At 41.8% G+C, this 26,533-nt stretch overlaps 1 protein-coding gene across 10 annotated transcripts in view; it reads right to left on the bottom strand.

The window, feature by feature from the left end:
• The window catches only part of TENM1 (teneurin transmembrane protein 1), a 490,191-nt gene that overhangs the window by 78,730 nt on the left and 384,928 nt on the right, over positions 1-26,533 (bottom strand). For all 10 annotated transcript variants that reach the window (XM_043493115.1, XM_043493120.1, XM_043493113.1 and 7 more), the window contains 3 exons: positions 23,588-23,837; positions 21,993-22,013; positions 15,105-15,337 (listed from right to left, as the gene is read on the bottom strand). In XM_043493115.1, coding sequence (XP_043349050.1) covers positions 15,105-15,337; positions 21,993-22,013; positions 23,588-23,837 — 504 coding nt within the window. The remainder of the gene's footprint in view (positions 1-15,104; positions 15,338-21,992; positions 22,014-23,587; positions 23,838-26,533) is intronic.

Raw genomic sequence — 26,533 nt, 5'->3', positions numbered from 1 at the left:
TATTGGGACTCAAGGATATTGAATGAAATAAGAGAAGGTTACTCACCTTGTGCAGTAACTGAGGTTCTTCAAAATGTGTGTCCCCTATGGTTGCTTCACTTCAGGTGTCAGTGCATCCCAGTGCCGTTGGAGATTTATGGTAGCAGTGTCTGCGCAGGGCATGCATGGGCAGTATGCGTCTCATACTGCCGTTGGTGCCGCTTCTAGCGCATGCACGATCTGAATCCTCCAGTTCCTTCTCTACCGCAGAGTCCCCACTGTGAACTCTGAAGTAGAGGGAAGGAGGGCAAGTAGGGGTGTACCCACAAGGACACCCAGCTCGAAGAACCTCAGTTACTGAACAAGGTGAGTAACCTTCTCTTCTTCGAGTACTGTCCCTGTGGGTGCTCCACTTCAGGTGATTGTAGAGCAGTGTCCCTCAGAAGGCAGGAGGGACTTCGAGTTCATTTGAGTCATGGAGGTGAGTACGGTTAGACTCACTATGGTATCAGCCCTGGAGTCATGAGTGATTGCATAGTGCTCAGTAAATGTGTGGACGGAGGCCCAGGTGGCCGCCTTACAAATATCTAGTATTGGAACATTATGTAGAAACGCTATTAAGGTTGAAACAGATCGTATAGAATCCGCTCTAATGTACCGTAACACTGTTGTATGCAGGTGAAGATCCATTTAGACAATCTTTGAGTGGATATTGCGCAGCCTTTCCAATGCTTGAAGTAGAAATGAAAAGTCTAGGAGATTTCCGGAAAAGTTTGGTCTTTTTAAGGTAAAATGCTAGCATACGCCTAATGTCCAATGAATGCAAGTCGGCTTCTGTTGAAGTACTGTGAGGCTTAAGATAGAATGTAAAAAGATGGATTGGTTGATTCATATGAAAGGCTGATGTTACTTTCGGTAGGAATTTTGGGTGCAGACATAGTGTGACCTTGTTTTTGAAGAATATTGTATATGGAGGATCAGCAATGAGCGCCCCATCTCACTCACCCACCTGGCAGAAGTAATTGCGACCAGAAAGGCCACTTTTATGCATAAATTCAGCAGGAAACAGGTAGCTAACGATTTTAAGGTTGGTCTGGGTGAGGCATTTCAACACCAGATTGAGGTCCCAGGCCAGGGTAGGTTTGTGAACTTCTGGGTAAAATGTTCTTGAGACCCGTAAGGAAGCATTTAGTAGTTGGATGTGCGAAGATAGAGATCCTGTCGATCTCATGATGGAATGCAGTAATGGTTGCAAGATGGCTTTTGATCGAGCTCATTGCTAAACCTGAGCATTTCAGCTCCAGCAGGTATTCCAGCACTAATAGTAGTGGTGCTGTGGAGGCCATCAAGTGTTTTTCTTGACACCAGGAGGAGAATCTCTTACATTTTTGAAAGTAAGTATTGTACATGGCCACCTTCCTACTGTTTAGTAAGATGTGTTTAACTTGTTCCGAGCAGGCCAGTTCATCATGATGGAATCATACAGAAACCAAGCTTGTAGGTGGAGTATTTACGGATTCAGGTGAAGAGTACGACCGTTATGCTGAGACAGCAGATCCAGATGACAAGGGAGAGCTCGCGGTGTGCATCTCGCCATGTGCATCAGGTAAGGGTACCATGCTGGTCTGGGCCAAGTCAGGACTATGAGGATAAACTTGGCCCTGTCTGTTCGTATCTTGTGTATCATGTGTGATATCCGTGGAATGGGTGGGAATGCGTACATGAGTTGTGCATCATTTGATAAGAAATGTGTCTCCCAATCCCAGTCCCTCTCTCAAGTAAAACTTTGCGCATTTGCGGTTCTTTGGGGATGCGAACAAGTTGATGAGGAGAGTGTCCCACCAGTGGAAAATGGATAGCAAAACTCCTCCGTTCATCTCCCATTCGTGGTCTAGAGAAAAATACCTGCTGAGCGGGTCCGCCGTCGCATTCTGACAGCTGGGCAGGTAGGAGGCTGAAACATCGATGTTGTGATGTATGCACCAATTCCATAGTTTCATGGCTTCGGTGCATATGAGTGTGAATGGGTGCCTCCTTGGCGATTGATGTAAAATATGCATGCAATGTTGTTGGTCATGATGCGAATTGATTCGTTATTTATATGAGATAGGAAGTGTCTGTGAGCATTACGGATCGCACGTAGCTCTAATAGATTGATGTGTAACAGAGTCTCCACATGAGACCATCTGCCTTGAACAGTGTGCTGATGCATATGGGCACCCCAGGCTATCCGTGAGGCATCTGTGGTGATTACTATTGATGGGGGTTCATGTTGAAACAGGATGCCCATGCAAACATTTTCTGGTTTTGTCCACCAGTGTAGCGAGTCCAGGACATGAGGTGGTACTGTGAGTCGCTTGTGCAGGCGGTGCTTGCTGGGTATGTATACTGTGCTCAGCCAGCCCTGTAGGCAGCGCATATGTAGTCTTGTGTGTCGCACAACGAACGTCGTGGCTGCCATATATCCTAGAAGTTGTAGGATAGTACGAGTCGGTATTTGGGGGCTGACTTATACCTTCAAGATAAGGTTTGTTAGGGTTGTGAATCTGATCAGTGATAGGGATGCCTTGGCTTCTGTGGCATCGAGATGTGTCCCAATAAAGTCCAGTAGTTCTAGATCCCTGAATAGTGCAAAAGTGGTTTGGACTGTGACCATTTTCTGCTGCAAAATCCTACCTCAGAGCCACATCATGGTGCAGTGGTGACCCTGGCCATCTGACAGCTATGGTAGTGGGGCGAATGCCCTGGTAGGTCTAACCATGCTACAAAGGTGTTGGACTATCCAATCCAGGGATGGGGATTGCTCTCTCAGAGGAAAGAACGCTTTTCCTTCTCCTTAGAGGTTGAAGGCTAGCTAAGTTTGAGGAGGTACACATGCCTGCCTGCCTAGCCAGTGGGATGGCTTGAAGTTAATGGCTAAAACAACAAGAGTTAATGGGTCTTAGTTCCCTGCACATCATGGAACCGTTCTATGGTGGCGGAGCAGAAATTGAGTGACAAGAGGTTGTTAAAAATATCAGGTGCTAGGTCAACATGGAAAAGGACAACCCTCGCTGTGTGTACTTACAATTGTAGGTTGCTGGCGAGGGAGGAAACATTAAACCATCCGATGGAGGAGAAGAAAAGGATAAGATGCGATATCCTCACTGTCTGCGAAACCCGGCGAAAGAAGGAGTTGGAAGTCAACTGGAAGGATGGAAGTGCTGTGATGCTTGGAAAGGGAGATGGTGCTAGAAATGTTGGAGGAGTCGGCTTTATCATCAATAAGGATTGGTCTTCGAAAGTCATATCATGCCAGCTAATATCATCACGTATTGGTGTGCTCCATCTTCAGCTGGAGTCAAAAGCTACCCTCAAGATCATCCAGGCCTACACTCCCACAAGTGAAAGTGAGGACGAAGAAGTGGAAGAATTCTTCTGAGAGCTCGAAAGAGCCCTCGCGCAAAAGTCCACTTACACTGTCACGATGGGAGATTTCAACACCAAGGTTGGGCAAGGAAAAGCTGGCGAAAAGTCCATAGGGAGATACGGCAGCAGCGAAAGGAATGAAAGAGGAGAAAGGTTGTTAGTGATGGAAGAAATGAAAGAACTGTACGTGGCAAACACCTGATACAAAAAGAAGACCGCAAGAAGGTGGATGTGGATCGTGCCAAACGCGAAGAGCAAGAAGGAAATCAACTATATTTTAGTCAATAAAAGGCGCATCATTCAAGACGTCTCTGTGGTGCAGCCTTTCAACACCGGCAGTGACCATTGCCTGCTTAGAGTGAAGTTGATTTTTGATGAAGCGGTGGAAAAGAAAGTGTTACAGATGGCAAACAGGAAACAGCGGCTGAAGAAATTTGATGAAGCAAAGCTGAAGAAAGCGATTTCTGGGTTTGACTGGAGCCAGACGGAAAAGTGTGATGAGGACTATAGTATCTTTGCTGACATGCTGAGACGTTGCATAAAACAGCTGAAATTGAAAAGCTGAAGAAGGCGAAGAGAAGAATCTCGAATGAAACAAAAAGCTTGTTGGAGAAGCGGAGAAACACGAAAAGGAGCTCGGATAACAACCTCGAGTACTCCATTCTGTGCAAACTTATATGGCAAAAACTGAAGGAAGATTTTGAGAACTTCAGGAAAGAAAAGCTGCTCAAAACAGCTGAATCACGCAAGAGCCTCAGGACATGCAAGCGGGAATTGATGCGGTACAGATTGAGCATAACAGCATTGAAGAACAATGATGGAGAGACAGTAATCGACAGAGCAGGGATGGAGGAGATCTTCAAGGACTTCTATACAGAACTATTCAAATCAAGAATCAACATCCCTCTCCCAACGCTCCAAGAGTCAGAAGAACATGTCCCCCCCAATAATCGGCAGCGAAGTCCGAAGCGCACTACACCAAATGAAGAAGGGAAAAGCTCCAGGCAAAGATGGAATAATGTCAGTAATTATTTCTGCAGGAGGAGAAAAATTTTGGAAGGCCCTCGTTTTACGATTTAGTTGATAATCTTGAAGAAGAAAAAATACTATCAAGCTGGAAGGAGTCAAATACCATCTTGCTGCACAAGAAGGGCGATCAAGAAAATCTTAAGACCTACCGCCGCATATGTCTGCTCTCTCACATCTACAAGCTCTTTACAAAGGTGATAATGAACCGACTCTTGCAGAGTCTGGATGAACAACAGCTGAGAAAGCAAGCAGGGTTTTGAAGAGATTTCAGCATGATCGACCAAATATTTACCCTTAGCCAGCCATAAAAAGACAGAGGAAATACAAACTCCTGCTGTGCACTGCTTTCGTTGACTATGAAAAAGCCTTCATGAATGGACACAAATCAGACGTCAAGAATTATAACATTCAAAAACCAGTTGGAGAACACTTCAATCTCTCTGGTCATTCGATCACAGACCTAAGAGTGGCTATACTTCAACAAAAAAGCTTCAAAAACAGACTCCAACGAGAGACTGCTGAATTGGAATTAATTTGCAAACTGGATACAATTAACTTAGGCTTGAATAGAGACTGGGAATGGATGAGTCATTACACAAAGTAAAACTATTTCCCCATGGTATTTCTCCCTCCCACCCCACCCCCCACTGTTCCTCTGATATTCTTGTTAACTGCTGGAATTAGCCTACCTTGCTTGTCACCATGAAAGGTTTTCCTCCTTTCCCCCCCCCCACTGCTGGTGATGGCTTATCTTAAGTGATCACTCTCCTTACAGTGTGTATGATAAACCCATTGTTTCATGTTCTGTGTGTGTGTGTGTGTGTGTGTGTGTGTGTGTGTGTGTGTGTGTGTATATATAAATCTCTCCTCTGTTTTTTCCACCAAATGCATCCGATGAAGTGAGCTGTAGCTCACGAAAGCTTATGCTCTAATAAATTTGTTAGTCTCTAAGGTGCCACAAGTACTCCTTTTCTTTTATCGAGTTTAATGTAATATTAAAGGCACTCGCAGAGCAGGGCATTAACACACAGTACATCAGTTTGTTGAAGGAAGCGAATACTGGATGTACAACAGACATTACTCTCCTCAAAACTCCCCTCTGCATCCCAATCGAGAAAGGTGTAAAGCAAGGAGATACGATTTCACTGAAACTATTCACCTCCTGCCTCGAAATGGTTATGAACAAGATCAATTGGAGGAATGGTGTCAACATAAATGGAGAACGATTATCCCATCTCAGATTCACAGACGACACTATACTAATTGCCAAAAACACCAAACAACTGCAGAGCATGCTACGAAGACTCGACAAGAAAAGCAGTCAGGTCAGCCTGAAAATGAACCACTGCCAAACGAAATACATGCGATCAGACGTCTTATGAAAAGCCCGAATAACGGTAACAGGAGAAGAAATCAAATAAGTGGAACAGTACATATATTTGGGCCAAGAAGTTAATATGTGCCAAGACCTGAACAGAAAACTCTCGCGAAGGATTCGGGCAGGATGGTATGCGTTTAATTCCATCAAGGATGCCCTCAAAGGAAAAATTGACGAGACCACATGTACAAATATCTTCAATTCAATAGTGCTGTCAGCCATGCTGTATGGCAGTGAAATGTGGGCACTGACAAAGAGAGAAGAACAGCAGCTGTCGGTAGCTGAAAGGGCAATGGAACGAGCTATTGGGAATTTCCCTTCTGGATTGCATCCTAAATGAAATATCAGAGAACGCAACGGTGTGAAAGATATTGTTGTGGAAAGCAGACATAACAAGATGCAATGGGCGGGCCACACAGCACGGCTCACGGACAATAGGTGGACCGCAATCATTGCTGAGTGGTACCCACGAGAACAGAAAAGACCACCCGGTCAGCCTCCAAGAAGATGGAAAGATGACATTGTTAAACGTTTCCGACGAACATGGAGAAGAAAGGCAAGAGTGCAAGAAAAATGGCGGATGTGTTGTGATCAGCACAGTCTTAACGACAGCTGAAGACCGATCGATCCAGGTGATCCATTGTTTTTGGCTGAGTTTGTCCTTTGATAAGCCAATCGTCCAGGTAAGGGAAGATCATTATTCCCTGTTTCCGTAAATGTGCCACAACTACTGCTAGGGTTTTGGAGAAAACTCTTGGAGCAGTAGATAGGCTGAACGGTAGTACTCTGTACTGAGAGAGTGTTCGTGTCCTACTGTGAAATCGCAGGTATTTTCTGTGAGTGGGATGAATGGTGATATATAAATAAGCATCTTGGAGGTCAAGGGCTGAAAACCAGGCCCCCTGTTGCAGCGCTGGAAGAGTCATGCCCAGTGTGACCACTTTGAACTTTTGGGGGTGTATGAACTTGTTGAGCTTCCTGAGGTCTCCAGCCCCCATTCTTCTTCTGGGTCAAGAAATAATGGGAGTAAAATCCCTCCCCACTGTATTGAGAAGGCACTCGTTCCACGGCACCTAGTTATAGAAGACGGTTGATTTCTTTTTGTAACAAGTGCTCATGAGAAGGGTCCCTGAAGAGGGACAGGGAGGAGGAATGGGTAGGTGGTTGGGAGGTGAAGGGGACAGTATATCCTGAACAGATTATTTCTAAAACCCATTGGTCCGATGTTACTGAGGCCCAGGTGTGATAGAATGGGTGAAGGCAATGACCAAAACATGGGAATGGATTGGGCATAGGCACTGCCTGGTGAAGGAGGTCGTTCAAACCCTCGACCAAATCTTTAAAATTGTGGTTTAGAAGGAGCCAATTGGGAAGTCGGCGCTGGAGATTGAGGTGTTCTCTGACGCTGTGAGCATTGCCATGCCGTTGACTGTCATAAGGCCATTGTTGCTGTCGATTGTTTGAGTGGTCTCTGGGTCTCTGGTAAGGCTGGTACCTTCTTCTCTTTGCAGGTGGGGTATAAATCCCCACGGTGCACAGGGTTGCCTGAAAGTCCTTCGTTGAGTGGAGCACCTTGTCATTTTCTTCAAGAAAAGCTTTTCTCGGTCAAAGGGTAGATCTTCTACCTTTGTTTGCAGTTCTCTAGGGATGCCTGAGGCCTGCAGGCAGGATGCCCGGTGCATCACTACGGCCGTGGCTGTGGTTCTGGCTGCCATGGCTGCGATGTCTAGAAATGCTTGGAGGGCTGTTTTAGCTATGAGTTGACCCTCATTGATGATGGCCTGAAATTGTGACTGTTTCTCCTTGGGGAGCTCTGCTGTGAAAGAGCTAAGATTCCTATAGCTACCGTAATCATATTTTCTAAAGGTTTGGGAAGAGTGGTGAATACTTTCACAGGCTTTTCTTTCTTTCTTTTTGTTTATTTGAACAATTATCATCAAATACTTTGTAAGTGCTTGCTTGTCAGAAGCACTATATTAGAAAAGTCAATACAAATATTAAAAAAACAAAAAGTAAAATAATCTCTGAAATAGCTTTCACCCAGTGCAGATAAATAAATAAACACACAACAACAAATGAATGTACATTTGTGCTTTTACATTCCTACACATTCCAGGGTTTTAAAGGGTATGTTGACACTAGAGGTGGAAACTGTAAATTCCAGCTTGAGGGGACATAGCAAGCTAAAAACAGTGTGGCTATAGTGGGGCAAGCCAAGACACTAGGTCAGGGATCGGCAATCTTTGGCACACAGTTCATCAGGGAAATCCCTTGGCCCACGCCACTTCCCAGAGCCCCCATTGGCCTGGAACGGTGAACCATGGCCAGTGGGAGCTGTGATTGGCTGAACCTGCGGATGCTGCAGGTAAACAAACTGGCCCGGCCTGCCAGCGGATTCCTCTGACAGGCCGTGTGCCAAAAGTTGCCAATCTCTGCACTCGGCACATACTCAGGGCAATCGTCCCCCCGCTCCCCTGCCGCCTCGAGCCACTGCAGCTATACTGTTTTTAGCACATTATCTCAATCACAGCTAACACAGATATGTATCTAGATATGAAACGAAGTTCAAAGGGGGGAGGTGACAAAAGCCCACAGGTAAGCACAAGAAGGTGACTTTAACCAGAGGGCTAGATGTTGGAGATGACATGGAAAGTTACAATAGGTTCATAGGAATAACAAGAGGGATGTTAGTGGAATAACCTGCTCAGCATCTTAAGAGGTCTATACACAGATGCAAGGAGCATGGGGAACAAACAGAAAGAACTAGAAGTATGAGTACATCAAGTAAATTATGACTTAATTAGTGTGATAGACACCTGGTGGAGTAAGTCTCATGACTGGAATATTGGTAAAGAGGGGTATAGGAAAGACAGGCAGGATAAAAAAGGGAGGAGGTGTTGCATCGTACATCAAGAATATATACCCTTGTTCTGATGTCCAGAAGGAGGTGAGCGGCAGACCAATTAAGGGTAAACATAAAAGGGGTAAAAAATAAGGGTGACATCGTGGTATGGGTGTACTACAGATCACCAAATCACAAAGAGGGGTGATGAGGCATTTCTAGAATAAACAACAGAAATATCCAAACACAAGATGGGATAGTAGCGGGGTCTTTAACCACCCAGACATCTGTTGGAAAAGTAATACAGCAAAACACAAAATTTCCAGTAAGTTCTTGGAATGTACTGGGAACAACTTTTTGTTTCAAAAAGTGGAGGAAGTAACCAGGACTGCCATTTTCAACTTGATTCTGACCAACAGGGAGGAGTTGGTAGCAAATCTGATGGCGGAAGCAATTTGGGTGTAAAGGTTTATTTCATAATGCTAAAGACAGGAAGAAGTGAGAGCAGCAGGATAAGGACAAAGGACTTCAAAAAAGAAGACTTCAACAAACTCAGAGAACTGATAGGTAAGGTCCCACGGGAAGAAAATCTAAGGGAAACAGGAGTTAAGGAGACCTGGCAGTTTCACAAGGAGACAATATTAAAAGCACAACTGCAAACTATCCTGATGTGAAGGAACATCAGGAAGAAGAGTAAGAGGCCAATTTGTCTCTATCAGAAGCATTTAAGAAAAGGAGTACTTGTGGCACCTTAGAGACTAACAAATTTATTAGAGCATAAGCTTTCGTGAGCTACAGCTCACTTCATCGGATGCATCAGAACTAATGGTTCTGAGATTGCTTCAGCTAATTCGTTAAGTACCTTAAGTGTGAACTTCATCAGGCCCTGCTGACTTGAATACAAGTAACCTATTTAAATAACTTGTTCTTTCCCTATGTTAGATTTTGTTCCTTCCCTCTTGTTGCTAATGTTAATTGTGTTGGATATCTGGTCACAATTCATCTTTTTAGTGAGGGCTGGAGCAAAATAGGTATTAAACATCTCAGCCTTCTTGATGTTGTCAGCTTTTAGCTCTTCCATCTTCTTCCACTATCTTTAATCTTTCTCTTGCTCCTAATATATTTAAATAAACTCTTCTTGTGGCCTTTTATGTCCCTTTTATATCACGAGTAACTTATTTTTTGCCTTAGCTTGTCTGATTTTGTCCCCACATGCTTATATTTTTCTTTTGTATTCCTCCATAGCAATTTGTCCATGTTTCCACTTTTTGTAGGATTCCTTTTTGATTTTCAGGTCGCTTAAATGCTTCTTTCAGAGTAGCAGCCGTGTTAGTCTGTATTCACAAAAAGAAAAGGAGTACTTGTGGCACCTTAGAGACTAACACATTTATTAGAGCATAAGCTTTCGTGAGCTTATAGATATGTGGACAGAGTTGGCAACGGGCTTTGTTGCAAGGATAGGTTCCTGGGTTAGTGGTTCTGTTGTGTGGTGTGTGGTTGCTGGTAAGTATTTGCCTCTAGCTTTCATCCAGATCATACCACTCGATCCATTGTCTACAGCCAAGCGCTACGATATAACCGCATTTGCTCCAACCCCTCAGACAGAGACAAACACCTACAAGATCTCTATCATGCATTCCTACAACTACAATACCCACCTGCTGAAGTGAAGAAACAGATTGACAGAGCCAGAAGAGTACCCAGAAGTCACCTACTACAGGACAGGCCCAACAAAGAAAACAACAGAACGCCACTAGCCATCACCTTCAGCCCCCAACTAAAACCTCTCCAACGCATCATCAAGGATCTACAACCTATCCTGAAGGACGAGCCATCGCTCTCTCAGATCTTGGGAGACAGACCAGTCCTTGCTTACAGACAGCCCCCCAATCTGAAGCAAATACTTACCAGCAACCACACACCACACAACAGAACCACTAACCCAGGAACCTATCCTTGCAACAAAGCCCGTTGCCAACTCTGTCCACATATCTATTCAGGGGATACCATCATAGGGCCTAATCACATCAGCCACACTATCAGAGGCTCGTTCACCTGCGCATCTACCAATGTGATATATGCCATCATGTGCCAGCAATGCCCCTCTGCCATGTACATTGGCCAAACTGGACAGTCTCTACGTAAAAGAATGAATGGACACAAATCAGACGTCAAGAATTATAACATTCAAAAACCAGTTGGAGAACACTTCAATCTCTCTGGTCACTCGATCACAGACCTAAGAGTGGCTATACTTCAACAAAAAAGCTTCAAAAACAGACTCCAACGAGAGACTGCTGAATTGGAATTAATTTGCAAACTGGATACAATTAACTTAGGCTTGAATAGAGACTGGGAATGGATGAGTCATTACACAAAGTAAAACTATTTCCCCATGGTATTTCTCCCCCCCACCCCACCCCCCACTGTTCCTCTGATATTCTTGTTAACTGCTGGAATTAGCCTACCTGCTTGTCACCATGGAAGGTTTCCTCCTTCCCTCCCCCCCCCGCGGTGGGTGATGGCTTATCTTAAGTGATCACTCTCCTTACAGTGTGTATGATAAACCCATTGTTTCATGTTCTCTGTGTGTGTGTATATAAATCTCTCCTCTGTTTTTTCCACCAAATGCATCCGATGAAGTGAGCTGTAGCTCACGAAAGCTTATGCTCTAATAAATTTGTTAGTCTCTAAGGTGCCACAAGTACTCCTTTTCTTTTTGCGAATACAGACTAACACGGCTGCTACTCTGAGAACCATTAGTGATTATCTTTGAAAATTCATGGAGGATGGATGAGATCTCAGAAGACTGGAGAAGGGCAAACATAGTACCTATCTTTAAAAAGGGGAATGCAGATGCCAGGGAATTATAGACCAGTCAGCCTAACTTCAATACCTGGAAAGATACTGGAACGAATTATTAAAAAATCATCTTGTAAACATTTAGAGGATAACAGGGTAATAAGAAATAATAGCATGGATTTGTCAAAAACAAATCATGCCAAAACAACCTAATATCTTTCTTTGACAAGGTTATTAGCCTAATGGATAGGGGAGAAGTAGTAAGTAAGTAGTACTATTATATTGAAATTTTGATGAACAAAGCTGAAAATGTTTCCTATTAGCTGTAAAATAAAAATTGGGAAAACTAGATCAAACCAAAGAATTGATTGTAGTGACACGCCAAGGAGCATCACTCTGAAATTTCACTATTGGCATTCTATTTTTTTAGACATCTAAATGTAATCACCTTCAGATAATGATGCTGAGGAAAATGAAATAGAATAGTTGGTGATATTTCTTTATTTTACTAACACTTTTGATCCAGTCCCACATGACATGCTCATAAGCAAACTACAGAAATGCAGTTTAGATGAAATTACTATAAGGTGGGTGCACAACTGGTTGAAAGATGGTACTCAAAAAGCAGTTATAAATGGTTTGCTGTCAGACTGGGAAGGCGTATCTAGGTATCCCACAGAGGTCAGTCTTGGTTCCATTATTAGTCAATATTTTCATTATTGACTTGGTTAATGGAGTGGAGAGTTTGCTTATAAAATTTGAAGAGGACACCGAGCTGGGAGGGCATGCAAGCACTCTGGAGGACAGGATCAAAATTCAAAATGACCTTTACAAATAAGAGAATTGGTCTGAATTCAACAAAATTAAATTCAATAAAGACAAGTGCAAAGTACGACACTTAAGAAGGAAAAATCAAATGCACAACTACAAAATGGGGAATAACTGGATAGGTGTAGTACTGTTGAAAAGGATCTGCGGGTTACAGTGGATCACAAATTGAATATAAGTCAACCGTGTTATGCAGATATAAAAAAGGCTAATATTCTAGGGCAGCGGTACCCAAACTAGGGGAGCCGCTTTTTTCAGGGAAAGCCCCTGGCGGGCTGGGCCGGTTTGTTTACCAGCTGCGTCCGCACGTTCGGCCAATCGCAGCTCCCAGTCCCCGTTCTCGGCCAATGGGGACTGTGGGAAGTGGCGCAGGCTGAGGGATGTGCTGGCTGTCCTTCCCATAGCCCCCATTGGCCAGTGGGAGCCATGATCGGCCGAACCTGCGGACGTGGCAGGTAAACAAACCGGCCCAACTCACCAGGGGCTTTCCCTGAACAATTGGCGCTCCTAGTTTGGGAACCACTGTTCTAGGGTGTGTTAACAGGAGTGTTGTATGCAAGACATGGGAGATAAATGTCCCACTCTATTTGGCACAGGTGAGGCCTCAGCTAGAGAACTGTGTACAATTCCGGGCGCCACACTTTAGGAAAAATGGGGACACACTGGAGAGAGTCTAGAGGAGCACAACAAAAATGATAAAAGGTTTAGAAAATCTGACCTATGATGAAAAAAATGGGCATGTTTAGTCTTGAGAAAAGAAGACTGACAGCAGTTCTGAGAACAGTCTTCAAATATGTTCAGGGCTGTTATGAAGAGGATTGTGATCAATTGTTCTCCATGTTTATTGAAGGTAGAACAAGAAGTAATGGGCTTGATCTGCAGCAAAGGAGGTTTAGATTAGATATTAGGGAAAACTTTCTAACAATAAGAGTAATTAAGCTCTGGAATAGGCTTCCGAGGACAGTGGTGCAATCTTCATCATTCGAGGTTTTTAAGAACAGGTTGGACAAACACTTGTCAGGGGTGGTCTAGGTTTACTTGGTCCTGCTTCAGCATGGCGGGGCTGGCTTTGATGACTTCTTGAGGTCCCTTCCAGCGCTACATTTCTATGATTCTACTCTCAAGATGGAATTTACATTCTTGGAGAGATTATGGTAGCTGATGTTTTAATGAGTTTAATATAGCATTATTAATTATTTTTTATATTATTATTATTATTTATTATTAAACATGCATATTGCAGTAATGGCTGACGGCTGAGGCTCCATCATGCTAGGCACTGTACTTTTACATGGAAAATGACAGTCCATACCTCAAAGAATTTACAAACTGAAATACAAGACATAACAGGTGGTTGAGACAAAAAAACAAGTTGGGTGGGGGAACCAAGGTTATAAAAATAATAGCATGCACCTAATTCAGAGCCAATCAGGAACTGTAATCAGAATTCACCACTTGCCTTGCCATTATCAGGTTGCAGTTTACTCTATGCATTTTGTTCATTTTTTTTGCTGGCTGCTTTATGACTCATGAACAGCCTTTTCAGTGTCAATCAGCAGCTTATAAATCAGGTGTTAACAACAACAAAATTCATCTTCCCTTATAACTTTAACCTTGTATTTAGAAAGCCAAATATATAACTGCCATGCAAGAAATTTCCAACAACATATTTCCTCTGTAAGTAAACACCACAGAACAGCAAATTGTATTCTAATTAGATATAATCAATCGTGACCAGCAATAATACATTGACTGGTATGTTTCCTTCTATTTTTAGAGTTGATTCAGCATATACATTAGCTGCCTGAAGATTAACATTTATTTGTATGTACCTCGCACTTACCTTCCATCATTGAAGACATGTTCAAGTCACTCTGGCTATAGCTACAATATGTTACTAAATAAGTCTTAAAACAGGGTTCATTGCTTGCCTTGGAAATACGTTTTAATTTTCTACTGATCTACAGCTTTCCCTTATTACCTCAGACAAAAAAACCCAATTTTTCCTTATTAGAGCTATTCATTAGAAGTTCGCAGGGTGCCAAGAGGAATGAACAAATAGCAGCTCACTTAGGGCTCTGTCATGTGGGGAGCTGAGTACCCTTCATTCCAACTGACTTCAGTAAAAGTTGGAATAGAGTTGCAGGATCAAGCCCTTATGCTGTGTTTTACTGTAGTTTTAAGGCACATGCAAGTAGATTGGATTTTAGTGCTATTGATGGTTCAAGGCTTCATGCACATCCAGTTCCTGGCAATACAATATTTACTTTGGACAAAAAGCTACATCAAAGTTATTATTTTACTCAGAACAAGTGAAACATTGATAAGGTGTAGTTAATGAGATTGGGTAAATTAGTGATTTCCAAATAAGCACTAACTGTGATGGATCTCAGTTTGAAGTACATTGATGCCTTGTGTCTTCCTTAATGCATATGCCTAAACTTCATTAACATTATTAGAATTTACTTGTATGCATCAAGTGACAAATTGGCCCTTCCACCCACAATGTTTGCCTGAAAGTTTAAATTTAAATTATGTTATTCTACTGTATGGCTGAATTATAGTTAAATAAAAACATTACCAAACGAGGAAAGAGAATATTTCAGCTATGTCAAACACAACTAGAATTAAACTTTGTGAACTGATTATTTAGATTGATTGTGATACTGACAAAGGAAAAGTTAAGTTCCTTCAATCATGATGCATGGTGGGAGGATTATATGTCACTTTAAATCCAATTTCATATAGCCAACTTCATCTGAGTTTCACTGTAATTAAGAAAATAAAAAAAATAGCTCATCACAATTAAGATAAACACTAAAGATATCGTTTCCCTACCTCTAGGACTGTTGAGTGAAGCCTCTGGTGCCTTACCACCATCTCCACAGTGACTCTGATCAAATGGAAGGCACTGATCACCTGTCCCTGCCAGCACATCATAGTTCTTTGCCAAATCCTTTGTTTCGCTGAGAAATTTCACTTTGTAGACTCTCCTGGTGTTGGTATCTGACAAGTAAAGGGATTCTGACACTGGGTCCACAGCCAGGTAGTACTTGTGAGCTGGACTTGTGCTAAGATAAAGAAGAGCAAAGTCACAAAATTAATTTGTTCATCTTTCTCCCATCTTTCAGTGGCATAAGCTTTACTTTCATGTGTGTGATACGTATCATTACTTTCAGCATTCAAAAACAAATGTACAACTTGCATAAAGCAGCAGGGTGCACAATAGACTATTCCGGATGAGTACAAATATCCACTTCAGATTATTTTTAACCTTATTTAATCATTAAGAAAGATCATGATGTGAAATGCGGTACATTAATTCATTCCTAGTACATTTTCAGGAGCAAGGCAGAAGGCCAAGTACCATTAATGCAACTAGGCATGATTTAATGAACCATAATTCATGCACTGGATTGCCTTATTTCAATTATGAAACATTATTTTAAAATATTTATATATGCTAATTAAGCAATGAGGCTCAAATTCTAATTGGTGAACTGGGCTGCATCTCATTAGCCAATCAGATTGTTTGTTTCTCTCTGACTGCTTTGTGATCCATGTCAGTTTGGGGAAGAAGATGGCAAGAAGCGCAGACAATGGGCCTAATCCTGCTAAGGTTGCAGGCATCCTGGAAACACTGGTCCTGGTCAAAAGAAGGGATCAGTGTAGACAGGCTCTGAAGCCTAGGCAGAGGGTCACTGAAATCAAGGCAACTCAGTGCAAGCATGATTAGGACCATCATTAGCCAACATCTGTAGAAGTTCCAAGAACTGCCAGAGACACATTATGGATTTATTACCACCAGAAACGGTTTCCTAATGTACTTCTGGGAAACAGACTGACTTATAACACAGCAATGCTCTCTTTGGAGGGAGAAGGTAATTTCTGGCCATCAGCTATACTAGAATCTTTACAGAGTCACAGAGTTTAAGGTTGGAAGGGACCATCAGATCATAGTCTGATCTCCTGCACATCACAGGTCACAGAACCCCACCTAGTTACCTGTATTGAGACCAATATGCTGCATCAGACTAAAGCAGTAGTTTTCAACCTTTTTTCATTTGCGGACCCCTAAAAAATTGCAGATGGAGGTGTGGACCCCTTTGGAAACCTTAGACATGGTCTGCAGACCTCCAGGAATCTGCAGACCACAGTTGAAAACAGTTGGACTAAAATATTATAGCTCTCAGGAGAGTAAACTATTGTGTTCCACAGGCACAGAACAGGAAGGAATGAGGTCCCCACAATGGCAGGGAATTGATTTGTTGACATATAGCCAGATGATTTTAGCAAGCAATCCATGTCCCATACTGCAGAGGAAGGCAAAACTCGCCACAAGGTCATGATAATCTGACCTGGGGGAAAATTCCTTCCTGACCCTGAGCATGTAGCAAGACCCACCAGTCAATTTTCTCTACTGCTTCCAATGTTTCTGGAACATGCCTCAAGGCCAGTCTGTGATTTTCTGTTTCAATACACTGTATTTAAATTTCTTAATGAAATGCACTCTTTGTTAAAATATTCAACTGTCATGTAGTTTAAAGAAACACTGTGAAAAAAAACCCCTTCTTTCAGAAAAATGTTTTAGTACTATTGTTACAGTGAACACTTGAGATTAATGTAATGGATAGAGGTGAGAGAAAAGATGTGTTACTCTACTTTGTCAGTCTGTTTATTCGGTGCATTTGACAATGCTTTGTGTACAACCAGTTTCTTCTGTCTGTGTGGGTCTTTCACAAAACAGGGAAGAGAAAAAAACAATATAAAGAAAATGTAATTTAAAATCACCATGTTTGGCAGGGATTCCAGGGCAAGTGTAGTGCCTGAAAGTACTTTTAAAGTGTCGTCCCCCCCACTTTTTTTTGTATACTGATTAGATTTTAAGTTGAAGGAGTCACTTTAAATATGAAACCTTTGACTGAGGGAGATAACTAGGTTTTATTGACCATTTATTAGATGGTCCTACATCACTGGGCAATGTTACAGATCAATGGAAAAGTACGTTATGAACTATATTGGTAATGGGTATGAACATATATATATATTCTTTGCTTCATTTCTTCTAGTTTATTAGTCTATTTGGTGCTCTATGTAACTTTGTACATTGCTGCAACTCCTCTAGTAGAGGATCAGTTAGAATATCTTATTTCCACTGGTGAAAGATTATAAAAAGCCTGTGACATAAATTTGATAGTTATAGCCTGATCCTGCAAGGTGCTTAGAACCCTCAACTCCCACTGATATCCAAAGGAACCGAGTACTCAGCACCTCAAAGGATCAGGACATAAACTCGGCTAGTATAATCCTAATCATAAACTTTTATGAAAAGGAGAAGAAGGCCTGGAGAGAGAGAGAGAGATACTGACAGACTGAAAAGAAGGATGTGAGATATGGAGAAAGGAAGGGGTGTTGAGAGAAGGGATTGGGGTGGGAGAAGAAGGATGAGTAAATGCGATTAATTGCTGAATTAAAGTTTGTCATTTTTCTGAAGTTAATTAAAATTTTGTAAGAAAGGCCATTTCTGGTATTTGCAGCTGAAGTTCAAAAGTGACTCGGTCTGACCAAACAAAAGATTTTCCATAAAATACCAGTATGGAAAAATTTGCTAGTAGAATTCAAGATGTTAAATAAATGTACTCTATTCATCCTGTAAAAACCACGAAGTACTAGAGGTCATTATGTACTCTCCTTTTAGATATGTTTTCTGTTATCCATGTGATTAGGTTTAATACACTGGTTATTAGAAACCTCGATGTTATCTATGCTTAAAATCTTAAATGCTAAAATGTTTGAATTTAAATATTACTACCAGAGACGGGGCAGAACCAAACACTTCTGATTATATGGGAAGTTTGGAATCATATCCAAACCTGGGACAATTTTTAATTAGCAATGTTAAAAACTGTACCAAGTCAATTAATAAAGCAAAATTAACAGTGATTCATTTCAGAACAAATTATTCCCTTCCCTTAGTTCTTTATCTTTGGCAACTGGTGAAGTGGAGTGAGAATAAACAGCTTTATTACCCCATGTTAGATCTCGATTACAGAATTCTGAGAAAACAAACAGGACCATCCTGACCTCACAGAGTCAAAAAACTTTCACCCAAGAATATCAATCTTTTTTAACTGAAATGTTTTCAAGTGAAATAAACAAAATATTTCCAAAAATCGAAGTTACCCATGGAATCACACTCCATGTACATGCCATGCACCCCACAGTGTTGTTCGACCTTTTAAAATAAACCCAATCTACATGTAATTTCCCGTTAAGGAGAGGAAAGAAGAAAGAAGGAAAAGATGGCATGTGACAGATGCCAGTCACGTTGTTTAATGGGCGGGTGCTCAGAGACTATGTACATAGGCACTGTATAAAGAATCTGAAAAAACAGAATAGTGTCTATAAAGTGGTCATCAAAAGGAGGCAGCTGAGCACCCCCCAAAAAAAGCATGTCAAGGACAGGACACAAAATCCATCACATGAATATACCAAGCCTCCAAATTACTAGTTTTACCCACAAACCCCTCCCCTTCTGCCACCACTTAAATGAAATTGGAACTTGTCTGTATGAGAAATTGCCTCTCTCCTCATGTGATATTGCTACAGAGGGGGCCCCCATGGTATAAATAAAATAGGGGAGTTTCTATAAGACAGTTTTTGTGTGTAGCCCTAGAGTTTGGAATTCTCTCCCACATCAGGTCTCAAATCGCCTGAATCTTTTACTTCAAGGAACGTTCTGAAGTTCATCTCTTTTAGCTACTTTTTGAGAGGGAGGACAGTGTTGAGGCTGGAATACGGAAGCCCTTTCCCCCTTGCATACCTATGCTGTCAGCAGCCAAAATTCTGGTGCTTCTGCTTCCTGAGTTCAAGTTATAAGGAAACATGTACTAAACACAGCAGCTTGGGCATAGGTGGAGGGAGTGGTGGCCTTGCCTCCCCTTTGCACCAGTCAGCAGTATGGGCTGGCATCAGGACGAGAGCATGTTGCAACTGTTAAGGGGCTAGATCAGCGTTTCTCAAACTGGGGTCTGCGAGGGTACTCCAGGGGGGTCCGCTGGCCCTGCTAATCAACTCCTCCTCTTCCATCCCAGTGCCTCCTGCATGCCAGGGAACAGCTGTGTCAATGTCTTGGGGGAGAGGGCGGAAAGAGGTGGAGAAGAGGAGGGGCAAGGGTGAAGCGGGAAGAGGTGGAGTGGGGATGGGGCTTTGGTGGAAGGGGTGCAATGGGGGGCGGAGTCTGGGGCTGAGTAGGAGGCTTAGGGGGTCCACAAAAAATATAAATCAAAATGGGGTTGCTAAAGTTTGATAATCGTCGGGCTAGATTATTGCCTTTCCTTATGAGGGGAGGAGGGATGTGTGGGGAGGAAAGAATGAGCCTTGAAAGGGTGGACATCATACTTATGCAGGGAGGGGCTACAGTTGCAGTCCTTCTGTTAGGGAAGTACAGGGACAACTTTCCTAAATACCTTGGATATACAAACCCACCTCAAAATGGGTGAGAAGGAGGCAGGGCCACAGTCCTGCTCTGCCTCTGCATGAATTTGAAGAGCTGGCTGAACATCCTCAGGCAGGGTGTAGCATGAGACCTTCCCCAGTGCTTCGGGGAATTCCAGGAGCTCACTCTGTGGTGGACTGACTCCACAATGCAGTTTACTCAGGCTGTCCCAAAGGGGATAGTTAGTGGTTGCTCCTGCTTGTGCTCTCTAGCAGTCTGGAAGCATTCTGCGTTCCTGTGCCCCCCCCAGGAAGAAAGCCTAGTGTCCACCCACACCCTTTCTTAACGTAAATTGGCTGTGGCTTTTAAAGCAACAATAAAGCTGTGTACAGTAAGGACAGTAAACAGACTTTCCATAACCTCATTGCCTATATTATCTCCAAGTGATGCCCTCCAGTTTACCACAAATCACTTCACTTAAGCTAGTCAGAATAATATAGCTTTGCAAATAGGCAATTAATACTCAACAGCACTTTAGTGGGAAGCAGTTTGACACGTGACTTAATTTAACTAAGGTTCTAGTGCACTGGTATTTAGAAAAAATCAGTTCAGAAAGAGAAACAAAAATTAAAACCCCGATTAATGCCATTTTGCTGACAATTGTCATTCCAGAGTGAACAAATTCAATTTTCCTCTTTTCAACTTCATAAAATTTGAAGGACTTTGACAGATTTAATACATAACAAATGGAAACAATCATTAAAACAAACTGTGGAGATGCATGCTATTAGCCAGGAATTGTCACTTTAATATTTTTCTATTAAGCTTTTGTTGTAAAATGCCTGAAAGATGATATCTTTGATAAGGAAGGTAGCAAACAAACTATCATATTCAATAATAAGATTGTGGCTAAAACCTAACAACGATTGTCATGTCAGCCCTTAAAACATACCATTTTAAAATACATTTTCTGGATTTGGTTCAGTCTACTACAGTACTTTCCTTACTATGCCATGCAATCATCAAAATGGGATGCATCAGTCCTGATTTACTTACCTGCTTTTTAAAATAATATATCAGGAGGCTGAAGAGCTTGTTTCTAGGGAAAGCATGAGCAACTTGATACTCAGCAGCTCTCTGATCTTTCTAATCTTTCTTAGGTCATTTCTAAGACCCTTAGAAATTGTCACAGTTGCCTTAGCCACACAGGGGAAGTAAGGGCCACACATGCTCATTACTCCAATACTCAACCAAGACCTTACCTGCGGTGAGGAGAGCAAGGCCTACTTGTCAAGTGCGCCTTGCTGCAAGCAAGTGGATGGCAGAAATGGGAAGAGCCCTTGTCTGCCCTTCCCTTCTCCCCCTCAACTACTTGCTGGCTGGTATAGAATACTGGGCGCAGTGGGGACTGAGATGCTCCATGAGAAAGAGGGAAGTAACTTGCTTCCTCTGCAGAGCAAAGGAGAAGCAGGGGAAAGAGTGTGACTCACTAAGGGCAGGTCTACACTGCAGTAAGAGATGTGACTGCAGCACGTGTAGCCATACTGAGCTAGCTTTGATCTAGCTAGCTCACACAACAGCAGCAGTGAAGCCATGGGAGGATGGGAGAGCATGTACCTGGTGTAAAAGTTCAAGCTGCTAGCCTGTGCTGCCATCCATGTTGCTGTGGCTTCACTGCTATCTGAGCTAGCCAGATTAAAGCTAACTCGGGTATCTCTATATGTGCTGCAGTCACACTGCTGATTGCAGTGTAGTCATACCCTCAGGGCTGCTCATGGAGCAATTCAGCTATGCATTGCCCCTTACTCAGGGAAGTGTCCACAATTACAAGATAGCCGTAAGTTAATAAACTACAGACCTCTCTAGTCTTCCTATAGAGACTTTTATTTATTTTTCCATTTCTAAAATGTACCCATTCCAATTTCCCTAGGCAAGCGTATCTATGATATAATACAAAATTAATATAACAAAAGTTTATAAAATAACTGAGTTACCTTTAACAATAACCTTAGTCACTCTTCAGTCAGAAAGCTTTACATTGTGCCTTGCTGATTAAGCTCAGATTGTTTCAGTTTAGTGGGGGAGGTGATCCATGTAAAGTGAACATACCTATGCTTCTATAAAGCAAACAAAACTGAATTTGATTTACATTCATATTTAACCACACAATGTTTCTGTAAGCCTATATTTAAAAAATTCCTTTGTTTAGGAATATGCCTTGTTGCTTGTTCATGAATGATCCCTTAAATCAGTTGGATGCATGCATAACTGCACCATGATTTACTTACCTATGTCTTGTATCTCTGTTCCTAATATGACAAATCAATCCAGGAGTCACAAGAAAAGCAAAACAACAAATGTCAGTAACAATGAACAAACCAAACCAACATAATAATAACCTTTACCCTACCTCACATAGCCATACAAAAACATAGTTAACTTTGTATATCCCCTCAATGTAAATTGTAGACCATAAAGACATAAGCAGTTAAATTGTTCAACATCTCATCTCTATTCCACTAATTTTTCCCTCTCGATTTCAATTTCCACCACTCACAGTACACATATCTCCAACCTCATCTTGAGCAATTAATGTGCAACCATACTCTAACCATGCTAGCTGGTTACATGACCACATGTTTTGATGAGTAATATAGGTTTAGTGTGGCCTCTATACATTACATGGAACACAGTTCTGTGTGTTTCAGTACTGGTGTAAGTAAGGGCTTGATCCCGAAAAGTGCTGAGTGCTTCCACTGACCTCAACACAAATTGAGGGCACCCAGCACCGTGTAGGATAAAGCCCTAAGTGAGGCAGGCTCCAGCGTGCCAATGGTGAATGAGAGACATGCTTTATGGTAATGTTTAGGGATGAGAACAATTTTATAGTGTTACCTATAGCAGTGGTTCTCAAAGCTGATCCACCGCTTGTTCAGGGAAAGCCCCTGGCGCACCGGACTGGTTTGTTTACTTGCCGCGTCCGCAGGTTCGGCCGATTGCGGCTCCCACTGGCTGCGGTTCACCGCTGCAGGCCAATGGGAGCTGCCGGAAGCGGTGTGGGCCAAGGAATGTGCTGGCCGCCCTTCCCGCAGCCCCCATTGGCCTGGAGCGGCGAACCGTGGCCAGTGGGAGCTGCGATAAGCCGAACCTGCGGACACGGCAAGTAAACAAACCGGTCTGGTGCACCAGGGGCTTTCTCTGAACAAGCGGTGGATCGGCTTTGAGAACCACTGACCTATAGTGTGCCTTAGAGTGAAACTGGGTAAAGTGTCAATTCTAGGGAGTTAGTTGTGGCAGGGTAGCTTTTTGGAGGCATAGCAACATCTGGTTTGACAGATACTAGTTTGGAATGCTCATGGCCTGTGCCTGTCTCAAGTTCAGTCCAGCTCTACATTGCTGTGCTTTCCAAAAGAGATGGGGAACAATTTGGGTACTTCTGAACTTGATCTGTACATCTACATTACATGCAGGCAAAGTGGCTATTGCTATCTCTGAGCTGATGTACATACTTGCTCCTCAACTCAAATATTCCACCAGGAGTTATGTTGATTTTAAGAAAAAATATTTTAAAATCTTAGTCTATTTTGAAAATCTAAATAGGAAAAAATAGGGGAGGGAAGACTTAGACTATTCAACTTTCTTGATTAATTATGTGAAACACCCTAACATAGGCAACCCTCCCCACTGCACCCTTGTAAGTGGCCACTTTAAGGTAACCCCAAGGTTTTTCAGGGAAAATTTGATGCTTAGTGAGAAAGTCATGTTTCTAATAAATAGTCACATTTGGTCAGTCCCTTAGGTCCCTTAAAAACATTTCACCATATTTCTCATAGCTCACATAAAAAGATCTGACCACCAATCAATAAACTTCAAGATTTCCTACCTTAATTCTAAAATGCTAATGGAATTTCCTGAGGGAAAGATGCGTCTGACAAAATTGAAGTCTCCAATATACACACTGCCATCGGGACCAGAAGCCAAGGCAACTGGGGCAAAGAGTTTGCTGCTGAGAGCAAGGCCATTGCAGTTGGAGCAGGAGACACTTCTTTGGTGTCCATTACCCATGACGGTTGAGATGACTGGTGGCTGCTGGGAAATGAACATGTTTTCTCCATTTCCTTTGTGTACAATCCCTAAACATGAGAGAAGAAAAATGAAGGCAACAAAAAAGGGCATATTACTTATTACAAACTAAGTTGTGCTCAATCCTGTTCTGCTTTCACCATGCAGCAAACATATGTAGGGCTTCCATTTTAGTTTTCATTCATTCAACCTTCTGTTCCACATGGAAGGATCATTACCTATAAAAGCTTGTTAAAATTAGTTTTAAGAGTCTCAGAAAATATCTCTGAGCTGTACACAATCTGGATACACTCTTACCATGCCAACATTTTCAAGTGTGGGTGCCTAAAGTTGTGTGTCTAAATCTGGTATTTTGTCATCTGAATAAATGGCCTGGTTTTCAGAGATGCCACCATTGACTTCAATTGGAGCTTCAGGTGCTCAGCTTTTCTGAAAATCAGGCCATTTATATTTACTTAAATAACTTATTTACTCTACTTATTTCTGTTTAAATAACTAAAAGATGCCTATCCAAGGCTGTAGGCAACCTAATACATCACTGACAATACAATTAAATCTAAGCATTATTAAAATGATAGCACACCCTTAGCCTTCTCCAAAAAGCCAGTCAAAAAGGTGTCTTGTGTAGCATACCTGGAAAATCACTAAAAATTCAAACTATTTTAGACCAAGGGTGGTGGTGGTGGGGGGTTAAATAGTAAGTTCCAGAGTCTTGAAGCCCTTGCAGAGAACACTCTCTTAGCTACCCTACTTTTTTTTTAAAAAGAGGGGGATCCAGCTCAAGCACCCTTGTGACTGAGTCTGTAGTAGTATGGCCCAGGGAGAGAGGCAGTCCCTCAAACAGGCTGGTCCCAGACCATTAGGGCTTCACAGGTCATAATCAATACCTTGCACTCCACCTGGAGACCAATAGGCAGCCAGGGCAGATCCCAGAACACTGGAGTTACATGCTTCCACGGAGCACTTAGGTGTCAAATTTTATACAGAGTCTGAAAATGTTGGATATAGTCTTAAGAACCTTTGACCCACCAAAACTGAAATAAAATGATCTGGCAGAAAAAAAAAGGCAGCAGCTAAAATATTCTGCACCTTATCTTTGAATTTGACAATACAGGAGAAAAGCACATAACATGTTCAGTAAAGCATGGCCAGATCTTTCCACCAGTATATTACAAGATTCTAAGAACCTTCCCCAATTCTAAACATCTCCACTCTCTGAGCTATTTTAAAATCTTTAAAAACTCTAACAAATCAACTATTAATTGAAGTACTATCTGATTTTGTAGGGATTACTATGTAAATATTCATTTTATTCATACATTTTATTGGGTAGCAGATGAATTTCTTAAACACTTTGAATATTTAATTAAGGGAAATTAATAGCAGGACTGCTCTGTATTTTTCAGAAAGGACATCAAACTGCAGTATACAATCACCTTTCAAATTTAAATAAGAGATGCTTGATAATAATGTATAAAAATGTTGGTGACTGCAGCACAACTGTGTTAAAAGTGGAAGAGTAATTCCAGCGAGTGAACTTTTTACCAGTGAGAATGTAATATTCCTTGCCATAAAGAGGAAAACAGCTTTCTAAGATGTCAGTATTTCAGCACTGCACTACAGGATATATCATTCAAAAATCTTTCCAATTATTAGGTTGGTAATACCAGATCCAATACTAACATCATTTTCTCAGGTAGACATCATTTTTTATAACAATATAGCAATACAGTTAACAATTACCCTCAAAATGACATGTTATTACTAGACTTATAGTAATTTTCAAACTGAAGATAGGTAATCTTTTGATACAGCAATTCCAAAATTCCCTGTTTCTATTAGAAAGCCCAGTATGCCATCAAATAAGAAGAGTGATTAAAGGAAATAAAACACAAATGAATGTAGTTTCTGATTACATTGGCACAATTGATGGCTTGCCTTCCTATGTGGCATTGCAGTAGCAGTGTATGATATTACCTTTTCTGGGTAAAGCTGAAACAAAAAAATGTGCAAAAACACTTTGTGTTGTGCTATTTTCAGCTTTTGAAAATATAGATCACGTTGAAGACTTCTTTAATTGTTGTTGTTCCAAGAATAGGTTTCACCTGCCTATGCATGACACCACACCATTCAACCTTACTCCAGCTATTAACACCAATTTCTCATCAAATTTTAGTTCAAAAGAATGCATTATTCTTCTTATAGATCTCTTCTACCTCATTCCATAGCCCACCTGAATCTGCTTGCTATGTAAAATGATCCAAGAATCACATCAATGGGCCTGATTCTAAATTGAAGAATACCAGTTTAACACCCATGCAACTCCATTTATTTCAGTGGAGTTACTCCTTATTTATACCAGTGCAATTTAGATCAGAATCAAACCCAATGAGTATTATGCATGCATGAAGCCAAAAGGGTGCTAAGCATTAAGGAATTTTAGGGTATGTCTCCTCTGCAATTAGAAGTGTGACATACCCAAATTGTTTAAACCTAACTAGCACAAGTACTAACATCACTAAAACAATGGCAGTATGAAAGTCAGTGTGTGCTCTGAAGCTCATGCTGCTGTGGCTTCACGGCTCTTGGCACTCATACTGGTTAGATTAAAGCCAGCGCGATTATTCTACACATGCTGCAATCAAACTTCCAATTGCAGCATCGACATACCTTTAGACATAAACAGGGGAAACTTGCTTGTGCTGGATGGCGGATAAGGGATACATTGGCTACTCTAGATTGTCCT

Source organism: Dermochelys coriacea, chromosome 9 (assembly GCF_009764565.3).
Source record: "Dermochelys coriacea isolate rDerCor1 chromosome 9, rDerCor1.pri.v4, whole genome shotgun sequence".
Lineage (NCBI taxonomy): Eukaryota > Metazoa > Chordata > Testudines > Dermochelyidae > Dermochelys > Dermochelys coriacea.
Note: the sequence above shows the minus strand (reverse complement) of the source record. Positions and strands in the feature narration are given on the sequence as shown.